The following is a 14,428-nucleotide window of genomic DNA, read 5'->3' as shown; positions in this document are numbered from 1 at the left end:
TGGGCCTCTTAGCTGTAATATTACGAATATAATATTTGGAAAGGAAAGGAGTAATTACGTGGTCAAGCTGAGAACAAACAGTGCCGTTTATCCAAGTCCATGTTAGAGATCGCCTGGAATGCGCTGCAACCAAAGAACAGATTCTCCGGTTGGACAACGTTTAAGTCGGAAATTCGCACTTCGTCGTATTTCGTCGGGCATATACATCAGATCGAGATTGCGGGAGGGTTTTTCCTGCTTTGGATAGTAGGAATAATAATTATAGTAAGTCCCAACGATTACCTACCCAACTTGCAACTCCGTGATACTTACGAGGGTGTCGCTAAGTCGGTGGCCTCTCTTCAGTAGGTATCACATCAACAATTCCGTCCTCTCCCTAGTTACGGTGAAGATGGGCGTGGCCAGGAGTAGTAATCCTCATGCTTTTGTTATGTTCATCTTAGAAAGGAATCAAGGGCTCTTCCCACCCTTGGTTTCGGAAAGCATTCTAGATAGAAATTTCAAAAGAAAAACATGATTATCACTAGTGTCCAATCTACGAATTACACCGTAACAATGCTGATGCTAAAAAAAAATCAGAAGGGTTATGTACAAGACACAACCGCCCAACGTAAACTACGTAAGGCAGTTTTGTTCAATGAGGATTGTAGTGCCATCATACATTTGATTACTTATGTCACTGGTTTCGAACAAAACTAGCGCATCTTAAGATATGAAAATTGTTGGATACGCCAATTGTTTAAAAAAATTACTATGAAAACTCAAATTTATTCCTCAGTGGTAAAGATGCCTTTCTTCGATCCGAATTGCCTACATTTGGGTTTTGAAGCATTTGATGAAATATTTCAATAGAAGAAGCCCTAGGCAACCATCCTCTTTTCCGTTTGCAACATTTATTATTCAGAAACGTTCCAATCATAGGCATATCTTGTTTTTCGTGCATCACTAGAAATCATAAAATGTCAATCATGTAACAAATCCCAATTAATTTGGTTGTGATGCGCGCGAGTAGTAAACGTTGTGGACGGGAAAAGAGGTTGTGTGTTATTATGTACAATCTAACTCCCACTGTCTGGCAGTGTTGGTAAAATCTCAAAATCTCAAATCTCATCGGCGATTCAAACCATGCGTGAGTCAAATCCCATCAGAATCATGGCCCAGAGATTTGCTCATGATTCAAATCGCAATTTGCATATTGCATGATATTTACGTGTTCTTCATTGTTGAATGCATTGAATTAACTGTTTTTTGTCTAAAACAATGGCTAATAATTGCATATACAAACAAAACATACGCCTCGATTGCGATTTGACGCTTTTTAGAACGAAATCATTTTTCGGTGAGTGAGCGAAGCAATGCGATTCTGGCCGAGAAACTCAAGCGCGATGATCCCCCTACAGAATCGCAGGCGAGTTAGCTCGTGCATGAAACCCCGACGATTCTGATTTGAGTATGATTCTACCAACACTGAGTGTCACTTTGGATAAAATATTCGTGCAACCATTTTATTAATATTATTGCAAGACTTTTGAATCAGGGTGCAAGAAGGTGATAGCTCGATTGTAATTCATATAGCCCGTTTCAAGAACGTATGCGTTACGAAGCTTTTGTCGTGTACAATAAGTACCGCATGATTGCACCCACGTATTATAAAAATATCTTAACTTTTTTTTTTTTTTAATTTCTTTATTATAGTAAATATCTTAACCCTCTAAGACCCGGGACGAACGAATTTTTTTCAAATGGCTCGCATTCAGCACCTGATCTTTGGAATTCCTCGCGGTTTCGTTTGTGCTCAATGGGAATAGCTAAATTTTTGCTCTGATACATTTTCAAATAAAAATTTTTGTTCAGGTCCGAGTTATTGCTAAAAATAAGTGTGCGCGGGGGTGTTTTTTCTATAATTCAAACATCTCTTCAATATTCTGGACGTGTTCATGCCCAAAATTTATCAAATCACCCATCAAACCAACCCAAAAAGATATTTGTAAAGATTTTTAGTCGATTCCGATGTTTTCACCATTTGAGTAGGGCAGCATTGCCTGAATTCAGGGCCGCATTCAGGGGTTACAATGGTAGAGTATGGGCTAAAATTCAATTACAATGAAATTTGCATGAGCATGCGGCTGCACAAATTTAAAAATCAGGAGTTTCAAATATTTAATTTTCAATTGAAATTGACTTTCTGAAATTCTTATCAAGGCCGGATTTAGGGGTCGAAATGGGGTGACCAGGGCCATATCACCAATTGCAATGAAACTGGGCATGCGACTGCTCAAACTTCATGAAAACACATCAGGAGCTCAAAGAATTCTGTTTGAATTTGAAATTGACCTTCTGTAATTTTGACCAGGGCCGGCTTGAGGGGTCCAAATGGGGAGAGCAAGGGCCATATCACCAAAAGCAATGGAACTGGGCATGCGACTGCTCAAACACCATGGAAACACATCAGGAGCTAAAAGAAATCTGTTTCAAATGGAAATTGATCTTCTGAAATTTCAACCAGGGCCGGATTTAGGAGTGAAAATGGGGAGGGCAGGGGCCATATCACCAATTGCAATGAAACAGGGCATGCGACTGCTCAAACACCATGGAAACACATCAGGAGCTCAAAGAAATCTGTTCAAATGGAAATTGATCTTCTGAAATTTCAACCAGGGCCGGATTTAGGAGTGAAAATGGGGAGGGCAGGGGCCATATCACCAATTGCAATGAAACAGGGCATGCGACTGCTCAAACTTCATGAAAACACATCAGGAGCTTAAAGAATTCTGCTCGAACTTCAAATTGTCTTTCCGAAATTTTGACCAGGACCGGCTTCAGGGGTCCAACTGGGGAGAGCAAAGGCCATATCACCAATAGAAATAAAATTGGGCAGTGGGCATGCGACTGCTCAAACTTCATGAAAACACATCAGGATCTCAAAGAACTCTGTTTGAATTTGAAATTGACCTTCAGAAATTTCAACCAGGGCCGGATTCAGGGGTGAAAATATGAAGAGCAGACTGCTTAAACATCATGAAAACACATCAGGAGCTCAAAGTATTCTGATTGAACTTGAAACTGCTCTGATACAAATTTCCGGAATTTCTCCGGAAAATACTCCAGGAATTCTGCTTGTTGTATCTGCTTGTTGATACATAAAAAAGTTAATAGTGGAAGTAAATGGAAGAATAATAGTCTTTTAACCTTCCAGGAATTCGTCCAGAAATTCCTCCGGGAATTCCTCCAAAAGTTCCTCCAGGAATTTCTCCGGAAGTTCCTCCAGGAATTTCCCCGGAAGTTCCTCCAGGAATTCCTCCGGAACAGTGATGGGAAATGTCAAAAAAATGTCATGGGGTTGCTATTACTAATTTGCTAATAACTTTTTTCAAAAGTCTTTTACAACTCGGACTTTTTTATTAACATGTAATGCTTAAAGAATCCTACAACTTTGCCAAACAGGTCATTGTTCTAAATATACAGTGTGAGGCATGATAACGAATTTAAAAAAATGTCACGGAATGTCATGACATTAATGTCATTTGACACTAATTCGGCTCTCACGCCGCCAATTTCAGTTTTAGAGCAATGACCTATTAGAAAAAGTTTTAGTATCCTTTGAGTGCTTTATGTTTATATAAAACATACGATTGTAAATTACTTGTGAAAAAAGTTATTAACAAATTCGTCCCATGACATCGATATGACATTTCCCGTCACTGCTCCGGAAGTTCCTCCAGCAATTCCTCCGGAAGTTCTTTCAGGAAATCCTCCGGAAAATCCTCCAAGAATTTCTGCCGAAGTTCCTCCGGAAGTTCCTTCAGAAATTCCTTCGGAAATCCCTCCGGAAGTTCCTCCAGGAATTCCTCCGGAAGTTCCTCCAGGAATTCCTCCGGAAGTTCCTCCAGGAATTCCTCCGGAAGTTCCTCCGGAAGTTCCTCCAGTAATTCCTCCGGAAGTTCCTCCGGAAGTTCCTCCAGGAATTCCTCCGGAAGTTCCTCCAGGAATTCCTTCGGAAGTTCCTCCAGGAATTCCTCCGGAAGTTCCTCCAGGAATTCCTCCGGAAGTTCCTCCAGGAATTCCTCCGGAAGTTCCTCCAGGAATTCCTCCGGAAGTTCCTACAGGAATTCCTCCGGAAGTTCCTACAGGAATTCCTCCGGAAGTTCCTCCAGGAATTCCTCCGGAAGTTCCTCCAGGAATTCCTCCGGAAGTTCCTCCAGGAATTCCTCCGGAAGTTCCTCCAGGAATTCCTCCGGAAGTTCCTCCAGGAATTCCTCCGGAAGTTCCTCCAGGAATTCCTCCGGAAGTTCCTCCAGGAATTCCTCCGGAATTTCCTCCAGGAATTCCTTCGAAAGTTCCTTCAGGAATTCCTCCGGAAGTTCCTCCAGGAATTCCTCCGGAAGTTCCTCCAGGAATTCCTCCGGAAGTTCCTCCAGGAATTCCTCCGGAAGTTCCTCCAGGAATTCCTCCGGAAGTTCCTCCAGGAATTCCTCCGGAAGTTGCTCCAGGAATTCCTCCGGAAGTTCCTCCAGGAATTCCTCCGGAAGTTCCTCCAGGAATTCCTCCGGAAGTTCCTCCAGGAATTCCTCCGGAAGTTCCTCCAGGAATTCCTTCGGAAGTTCCTCCAGGAATTCCTCCGGAAGTTCCTCCAGGAATTCCTCCGGAAGTTCCTCCAGGAATTCCCCCGGAAGTTCCTCCAGGAATTCCTCCGGAAGTTCCTCCAGGAATTCCTCCGGAAGTTCGTCCAGGAATTCCTCCGGAAGTTCGTCCAGGAATTCCTCCGGAAGTTCCTCCAGGAATTCCTCCAGAAGTTCCTCCAGGAATTCCTCCGGAAGTTCCTCCAGGAATTCCTCCGGAAGTTCCTCCAGGAATTCCTCCGGAAGTTCCTCCAGGAATTCCTCCGGAAGTTGCTCCAGGAATTCCTTCGGAAGTTCCACCAGGAATTCCTTCGGAAGTTCCACCAGGAATTCCTTCGGAAGTTCCTCCAGGAATTTCTTCGGAAGTTCGTCCAGGAATTCCTTCGGAAGTTCCTCCAGGAATTCCTTCGGACGTTCCACCAGGAATTCCTTCGGAAGTTCCATCAGGAATTCCTGGAGGATCTCTGAAAGTTCCGAAAGAATTCCTGAATTCGTGAAGTAACTTCTGCAGAAATTCCTGCATGAACTTCTGGAGGAATTCCAGAAGAAACTTCCGAAGGAATTCCTGGTGGAACTTCCGAAGGAATTCCTGGTGGAACTTAGGAAGGAATTCCTGGTGGAACTTCCTGGAGCACCTTCTGGAAAAATTCCGAAGAACTTCCGAAGAAATTCCTGGAGGAATTTTCGAGAGTATTCCTGAAGGAATTTTCGAGAGAATTCCTGAAGGAACTTCCGAAGGAATTCCTGAAGGAACTTCCGATGGAATTCCTGGAGGAACTTCCAATGGAATTCCTGGAGGAACTCCCGGAAAAATTCCTGGTGGAACTTCCGGAGGAATTCCTGGAGGAACTTCCGGAGGAATTCCTGGAGCAACTTCCAGAGGAATTTCTGGAGGAACTTCCGGAGAAATTCACGGAGGAACTTCCGGAGGAATTCCTGGAGGAACTTCTGGAGGAATTCCTGGAGGAACTTCCGGAGGAATTCCTGGAAGAACGTCCGGAGGAATTCCTGGAGGAACTTCCGGAGGAATTCCTGGAGGAACTTCCGGAGGAATTCCTGGAGGAACTTCCGGAGGAATTCCTGGAGGAACTTCCGGAGGAATTCCTGGAGGAACTTCCGGAGGAATTCCTGGAGGAACTTCCGGAGGAATTCCTGGAGGAACTTCCGCAGGAATTCCTGGAGGAACTTCCGGAGGAATTCCTGGAGGAACTTCCGGAGAAAGAAATTCCTGGAGGAACTTTTGGAGGAATTCCCGGAGGAACTTCTAGAGGAATTCCTGGAGGAACTTCTGGAGGAATTCCTGGAGTATTTTCCGGAGAAATTCCTGAAATTTGTATCAGAGCAGTTTCAAGTTCAATCAGAATACTTTGAGCTCCTGATGTGTTTTCATGATGTTTGAGCAGCCCGCTCTTCATATTTTCACCCCTGAATCCGGCCCTGGTTGAAATTTCAGAAGGTCAATTTCAAATTCAAACAGAGTTCTTTGAGATCCTGATGTATTTTCATGAAGTTTGAGCAGTCGCATGCCCACTGCCCAGTTTTATTTCTATTGGTGATATGGCCTTTGCTCTCCCCATTTGGACCCCTGAAGCCGGTCCTGGTCAAAATTTCGGAAAGACAATTTGAAGTTCGAGCAGAATTCTTTGAGCTCCTGATGTGTTTTCATGAAGTTTGAGCAGTCGCATGCCCTATTTCATTGCAATTGGTGATATGGCACTTGCTTTCCCATTTTCACTCCTAAATCCGGCCCTGGTTGAAATTTCAGAAGATCAATTTCCATTTGAAACAGATTTCTTTGAGCTCCTGATGTGTTTCCATGGTGTTTGAGCAGTCGCATGCCCAGTTTCATTGCTATTGGTGATATGGCCCTTGCCCTCCCCATTTGGACCCCTGAAGCCGGTCCTGGTAAAAATTACAGAAGGTCAATTTCAAATTCAAACAGAGTTCTTTGTGCTCCTAATGTATTTTCATGGTGTTTGAGCAATCGCATGCCCAGTTTCATTGCTTTTGGTGATATGGCCCTTGCTCTCCCCATTTGGACCCCTGAAGCCGGTCCTGGTCAAAATTACAGAAGGTCAATTTCAAATTCAAACAGAGTTCTTTGAGCTCCTGATGTGTTTTCATGGAGTTTGAGCAGTCGCATGCCCTGTTTCATTGCAATTGGTGATATGGCCTCTGCCCTCCCCATTTTCACTCCTAAATCCGGCCCTGGTTGAAATTTCAGAAGATCAATTTCCATTTGAACAGATTTCTTTGAGCTCCTGATGTGTTTCCATGGTGTTTGAGCAGTCGCATGCCCTGTTTCATTGCAATTGGTGATATGGCCCCTGCCCTCCCCATTTTCACTCCTAAATCCGGCCCTGGTTGAAATTTCAGAAGATCAATTTCCATTTGAAACAGATTTCTTTTAGCTCCTGATGTGTTTCCATGGTGTTTGAGCAGTCGCATGCCCAGTTTCATTGCTTTTGGTGATATGGCCCTTGCCCTCCCAATTTGGACCCCTGAAGCCGGCCCTGGTAAAAATTACAGAAGGTCAATTTCAAATTCAAACAGAGTTCTTTGACCTCCTGATGTGTTTTCATGAAGTTTGAGCAGTCGCATGCCCAGTTTCATTGCAATTGGTGATATGGTTCCTGGTCACCCCCATTTCGACCCCTAAATCCGGCCCTGATAAGAATTTCAGAATCCCATTTTCAATTAAAAATTAAATATTTAAAACTCCTGATTTTTAAATTTGTGCAGCCGCATGCTCATGCAAATTTCATTGTAATTGAATTTTTAGCCCATACTATACCATTGTAACCCCTGAATGCGGCCCTGAATTCAGTCAATCCTGCCCTACTCAAATGGTGAAAACATCGGAATCGACTAAAAATCTTTACAAATATCTTTTTGGGTTGGTTTGATGGGTGATTTGATAAATTTTGGGCATGAACACGTCCAGAATATTGAAGAGATGTTTGAATTATAGAAAAAACACCCCCGCGCACACTTATTTTTAGCAATAACTCGGACCTGAACAAAAATTTTTATTTGAAAATGTATCAGAGCAAAAATATAGCTATTCCCATTGAGCACAAACGAAACCGCGAGGAATTCCGACGATCAGGTGCTGAATGCGAGCCATTTGAAAAAAATCCGTTCGTCCCGGGTCTTAGAGGGTTAAGTGCATTCACACTACCTGAATCAAAGTTAAATCCTTCTGATTCAGGCGCGCATTTAATTGGCCAAAATATTATTAGGCCGATATAAAATATTTTTTTTAAAATATGTGTCCCCCCCCCCCTTCGGATTGTTTTCCTCAAAAATAACAACTTGAGGGGCAACAAAAACATTTACCGGATAATTTTGAGAACTTTCTAAACATTCTTTAACAAATCCGAGGAGTTTTTTTATTTTATTTTTTTCATTTTAATACCTATTTATTTTTTACTAGCAGACCCGACGAACTTTGTTTCGCCTAACATTGATTTATTCTCTGATTAGTTCTCGAGTTATGCAGAAATTTTTGGTTCATTTGTATGAGAGCCCCTTTTCCCAGAAGGGGGAAGCGTTGCAAACCATCACAGAAACATATCTTATCTTCCAAAACCTCCACACGCCAGATTTGGTTCCATTTGCTTGATCTCAAGTTATGATGAAATTGGTGTTTCATTTGTATAAGAGCTAGGTTTCAAAGAGGAGATGGGTCTCGAACCATCTTAAGAACCTTCCCCGGCCCCAAAAACCTCTGCGTTCAAATTTTCACGCCGCTCGATTCAGTAGAAGAAGAAGGTTACCCCCTCCCCCTTGACTTTGCGGAGACCATAATTTTTAATAAATCTGTGTAACGGCCTTATTAGTTTTCAGTTTGAAAAAAAAAATGCTCAACATTTTTCCCACGCCGTTTCTTAATATAAACATGTTTGTACGGGGTTGGACTTTTCTTATACTGTGTGTTGAGTGTAATATCACAAAATAAACTTTTTAATAGTAATATTGTATTTATCATACAGTAGAAGAAAAGTCCAACCCCGTACTGCTTACCGTTTTAAATTAAATTGCTTCTAGAATTTTTGGGAAGAGTTTTAAAAACTTCTTCGTATGGTTTCCCGTGGAGATTTTTTCGATTTCGATCATCTCTCTGCTTCTTCTTCTTCATGCAACATCAAAGCGCCAATTGCATTACTGGCAAGGGCATTGGCTTGATACCAATTGATCGTCTCATGCCTGCACAGACATGCCCCTATCTGCATCACTTTTTATACACTATGCACTACATTACGCATTTTTGTTACATTTCTCGCTTAACTTTTCAAAAGGACCTAAGTAACATTTTTTTCATGATTTAATTTAAATAGTGCAATCAACAGAACAACATGAAAGCTATCCATTGCAGTATTCAAATTAAATCATGAAAAAAATGTTACTGAGGTCCTTTTGAAAAGTTAAGCGAGATTTGTTCCGACCGCGGTCACTGGTCCGGCTCCATTGTTCTACTTTTTGTGCGAAACACCGCACAAAAAGCAGAGTCCAAAAGCCAACCGCACTGAACGGCGACGGCCGAAACGAAACTTCTTGCGGACAAGAAAAGAGGGTGCTGCCAAAATGATCCGATACCCTATTTTAACGTTCATAACCCAAAGTTTCAATATAATTGACAAATTGGTAGAGAATTTCCGAGTCGATTGATATATAAATCTCAAAAATCCATCGGAAGATAAAGGCGCTATTAATGTTCAAAATCTTACATGATTTCGTGACGGTCTCGAATTTGGAAATTTTCATTTGTCACCCTGTATCCGAGTCTTCCCCTTAGACGTAGTTTACGTCAAAATGTCGAATTACTCTATTACTATTGAGAAGCAATGAAGTATCGGTTTCGATACAGTTCTTGTTTTGTTTTCCCAAGAGTACACGGACAGATAAATCAACCCAAACTTTGAGTTCAATATACGCACTTATGAGAATACAGCAGAAAAAAATTACCCAAATTTGGGTAGTTTTCCCTTTCTTTCCCATGATTGCTATCAAAACTAGAGCAAGATGCAAACACCTCACCGAGGTTGCTCAGCCCAATAACCCAAATTTGAGTAAATTCAATATTCTCTATTTTGGGTTGATTAAGGTCCGCTTTGGATAAATTAAACTCAGCTTTGGGTAAATTGTTTACATGGGATTAAAGGCAAACTACCTAGCGCCAGAAAAGTCATTTTACTCAAATTTGGGTTATTGGCCCAAACCACGGTTTTGAGTGCAAACAACCCACTTTTGGGTAGTTTTGGTTTTCAGTATACATGAGACGGTCCCGCTATTTACACCCTTCACAGAGAGCAATCTCATTGAAGGCGCGTCGTTTATCAAATCGGAGATTCGCTTAGGGCTTCGAACAACTATTTTGTCGGTCTTGAAATGTGGTAGTTTCGGTTTCCAGTTTTCGGCAAAAACACACATGATGAAAAATGAATAGAAACAGCTCCACTATCTACGCATCGCTCTATGTTGTATGAACTCGAATACACATACGATGAGTGTAGAAGCACAGAGAGCAGACGTTCATCTTAAATCGTGTCGTTGTGTAAAGCTTTGTACTGGTAATTTTGAAGTTTGTCATTGTGGTTATGAGAGTCAGTCGCAAATAAAAATTCGAACGCATCGTATTGTAATATCGTCGCGTATATTCTGTAGAGCAATAAATCTCGTTGTCTATCGTTTCCAACAAAATCGCAGTACAATCAATCCAAATTCAAAATTCCTACATTCTAGTGTAAGCCAACGCCATAGCTTGGTGAGATTGAGTTTGTATGTCGGGCAGTCTGCGTTGGTGGCACTGATGAGTTTCAAACACGTTTTCAACAAAATGCTGCATGTGCCTCCATGTCTGTTTTCTGTGCTCTGTACTTGCGAGAGAACTTCCTATGGCCGATCGTTTCACAGAATCATCTCTCTGTTACCCCATTGGTTGTTGTAAACTTCGAAAATCTGCTGGACGTTTGAGGTAGACCCTTCTTCGGTTAATTCCAATCGTGATAAGTTCTCAGATTCCCATAGTTCCGCTATAGTTTTGGATTCAATCCCGAAACAGGAGATTGATGGAATATCTGATTCCCATCTACCGATGTTTATATACTATGTATTTATTTATTCAGACTATATAAGAGTCTTCTCTTATATATATAAGAGTATATAAGAGTCTTCTCCATTCGGCTCGGTCCATGGCTACACGTCGCCAACCACGCAGTCTACGGAGGGTCCGCAAGTCATCTTCCACCTGATCGATCCACCTTGCCCGCTGCGCACCTCGCCTTCTTGTGCCCGTCGGATCGTTGTCGAGAACCATTTTCACCGGGTTACTGTCTGACATTCTGGCTACGTGCCCGGCCCACCACAGTCGTCCGATTTTCGCGGTGTGAACGATGGATGGTTCTCCCAACAGCTGATGCAACTCGTGGTTCATTCGCCTCCTCCACGTACCGTCCGCCATCTGCACTCCACCATAGATGGTACGCAAAACTTTCCTTTCGAAAACTCCAAGTGCGCGTTGGTCCTCCACGAGCATCGTCCAGGTCTCGTGTCCGTAGAGGACTACCGGTCTAATGAGCGTTTTGTAGATTGTCAGTTTGGTACGGCGGCGAACTCTATTTGATCGGAGCGTCTTGCGCAGTCCAAAGTATGTACCAGCCACTATGCGTCTCCGAATTTCTCTGCTGGTATCATTTTTGGCAGTCACCAGTGAGCCCAAGTACACAAATTCTTCTACCATCTCGATTTCGTCACCACCGATGCAAACTCGCGGTGGGTGGCTTACATTGTCTTCTCTTGAACCTCTTTCTATCATGTACTTCGTCTTCGACGTGTTGATGACTAGTCCGATCCGCTTGGCTTCCCTCTTCAGTCTGATGTAGGCTTCCTCCATCTTCTCAAAGTTACGTGCCATAATATCTGTCGTCGGCGAAGCCAAATAGCTGGACGGACTTATTGAAAATTGTACCACTCGTGTTAATCCCTGCTCTTCGTATTACCCCTTCCAAAGCGATGCTGAATAGCAGACACGAAAGACCATCACCTTGCCTTAACCCTCTGCGGGTTTCGAAGGGACTCGAGAATGCCCCTGAAACTCGAACTACGCACATCACCCGATCCATCGTCGCTTTGATCAACCGTGTCAGTTTATCCGGAAATCCGTTTTCGTGCATTAGCTGCCATAGCTGGTCTCGATCGATTGTATCATGCGGCTTTGAAGTCGAAGAATAGATGATGTGTGGGCACGTTGTATTCGCGACATTTCTGCAGTACTTGGCGAATGGCGAACACCTGGTCTGTGGTGGAGCGTTCGCCCATAAAACCCGCTTGGTACTGCCCCACGAACTCCTTTGCAATTGGTGCTAGTCGACGGCATAAAATTTGGGAGAGTACCTTGTAGGCGGCATTCAGCAATGTGATTGCGCGGTAGTTGCTACAATCCAGCTTATCGCCCTTTTTGTAGATGGGACACACGACACTTTCCATCCACTCCTGTGGCAAAACTTCCTCCCAAATCTTGGTAATGACCTAGTGCAGCGTTTATATACTAACATCATTCTAATAGCCTCACCTTACCATAGTCGTATCGAGCTTAACCGTTAACTCTTTTGAATTTTTCTGATTTTGTTTTGACACAAATTCCGCTATGATGGTTAATTGGGTATGTTCTCGATTAATTCAATTATTATTAGTTTCGTCTAATCCGGATCTAATTAATGGGAATTTACGCAGGTGTTGCAACCTCATTAACAGCCTTGCATTCAATTATATTTCAACTACGGAGAAAATTTCAGGACATTCATAGACGGGTACCCAACCGGCAAACATCATGCAATTAATCATAAAATTTTTGCAGAACCTAGGACTTTGGGTGCAACCCTTCCAGAAGCGAAGCCTTGTAAAACCATTTTTCTACATCGCGTTGTTTATGGTGTCGATGGTGCTACCGGGAATCGTTTTCCTCATCCGGCAGCAGTCTAGTTTTGCAATTATTGTGTGAACTGTAGTCGAAACGATTTCCATTCTCAATATAGTTACCTTGGTGTTGTCCACTGTCGTCCATCAACATGCGCTGGAAGAAGCGTACACCGATTTGCGTTTTGGATTGCAAGCGAGCCTGCGGGTTTTGGATTTAGAGTTGCAGGACACGATAAATAACTTGGGGTCAGCCGTGGATCGTTACTTTAAGTTTTATATTACTTTCCAATTAACGGTAGTATTTACGTATATATCGTCCAATCCAGTTTTCACGTTGCTTCAGTATCTAAATACAGGAGAATTACCCCCGCTACACGGGATTCTAGAAGCAGAGTAAGTTAATTAATTATTTAAACTAATGTTTTAAAGAACTTTAATCTCGTTTCCAGTTTTTATGTATTTGATTTCACTTACAATATTTGGCTTTGGCTGCTGGTAATTGCCTTCAGTGGGATAGCATTAATAATTGTAGTATTAGTGATTGTTCCGATCAACAGCTTAAATTGGAGCTTGATTAAACATGCGGCCGATTTATTCGAATTAGTTAGTCGCAAGGCGTCCCGTTTGAGTGCATTAACAGATGAAAAGTCTAGATTTGAAAGCTTAATCGACATCGTTGAAATACATGAGGTTATCTATAGGTAAACTTGTCAAGTAATTTTTTTTTAAATAAATTTAGAATGTATTTTACTATGTTGTTGTAGAAGTGTTCGTTCTTTGGAATACGCTCTAAATGTTTATATGCTAACACAGTTTGGGACGTTCATCATTATGGTCTGTTTGACTTTGATGACTCTGATGCTGGTAAGTTTTGAGATCATGTATTATAGAGTGAACGAATCTAATTAAACATAAATTCCAATTGTAGGCGAACGACGATCAGGACCTATTGCTCAAAATGATTCTTATGATGATATTCATCTTGTCTCACATTCTGATGTACTCGATGCTAGGATCGACGCTCATGTCGGCGGTCAGTAGTGTTTTTTATATGACTCACCTTTTGATAAAAGAATCCTTTGCAGAGCACTTCCGTGGCAGATGCAATCTATGATATCCCTTGGTATCAATGGTCAGTAGCCGAGCAGAAAAATCTGCTCTTTGTGTTGCGTAGATCGCAGCGAATTACAGCACTTACCACCGGGAAGTTTTTCTACATCAATCGTACCACGTTTGGAATGGTAATTTTTATGTTTCTCTCGTCTTTTTTAATTATTTAATAACTTGAAACTGTTGTAGGCTCTCCGTAGCGCAGGCTCTTACTTCACCGTACTGATGCAGATGTATGGCGCACATTAACACCCTATGCGACAATTTGGTCAAGATTGAGATTCATTTTAGATGTAGACATGTAGATATAACGATTTCATTCATGCCGATTATAACACATTTCCTAACACTGTTTCTTTGAGATTTATAGTTTTTCCAATATATTCATTCAGGAAAAAATCTTACCAAATACATTGATAGATTACTGCTTTTTGTAGTCGTAAAATATCTCGCAAAACAAAAAAATGCCTACGCGCAATGAATTCATCCACGTACATAGGGTGCTACTTTCAAACAAAACAAATTTCAACTGGCGAACCAGATCCTTGTATAGATGTGTGCGACAATTACATTCCTTGCGGCAGATTAGTGACGAAAGACTTATTTAATTCACCTAACAGATATTTATTTACATAACCGATGAAAAACAATTTATATAAACATAAACAACATTTGTTCAGTACAGCATACTCCTACTATCAAGCTTTTGTTTACGTTGTTTTCTGGTTCCCCAGGATTTTAATCGAAAAAGTATATACCGGTTAATCAACTTAAGCTTG

General features: G+C 41.9%; 1 protein-coding gene across 1 annotated transcript; it reads left to right on the top strand.

The window, feature by feature from the left end:
• Positions 1 to 13,019: 13,019 nt before the first annotated feature.
• On the top strand, positions 13,020 to 14,043 carry LOC134206498 (odorant receptor 22c-like). The gene is made up of 5 exons (XM_062682253.1): positions 13,020 to 13,240; positions 13,304 to 13,403; positions 13,468 to 13,572; positions 13,625 to 13,780; positions 13,839 to 14,043. Exons 2-5 carry the CDS (start codon positions 13,341 to 13,343, stop codon positions 13,896 to 13,898), a joined length of 384 nt encoding a protein of 127 aa, XP_062538237.1. The 5' UTR covers positions 13,020 to 13,240; positions 13,304 to 13,340; the 3' UTR covers positions 13,899 to 14,043.
• Positions 14,044 to 14,428: the final 385 nt, after the last annotated feature.

The sequence above is a fragment of the Armigeres subalbatus genome, chromosome 1 (assembly GCF_024139115.2).
Source record: "Armigeres subalbatus isolate Guangzhou_Male chromosome 1, GZ_Asu_2, whole genome shotgun sequence".
NCBI lineage: Eukaryota > Metazoa > Arthropoda > Insecta > Diptera > Culicidae > Armigeres > Armigeres subalbatus.
Note: the sequence above shows the minus strand (reverse complement) of the source record. Positions and strands in the feature narration are given on the sequence as shown.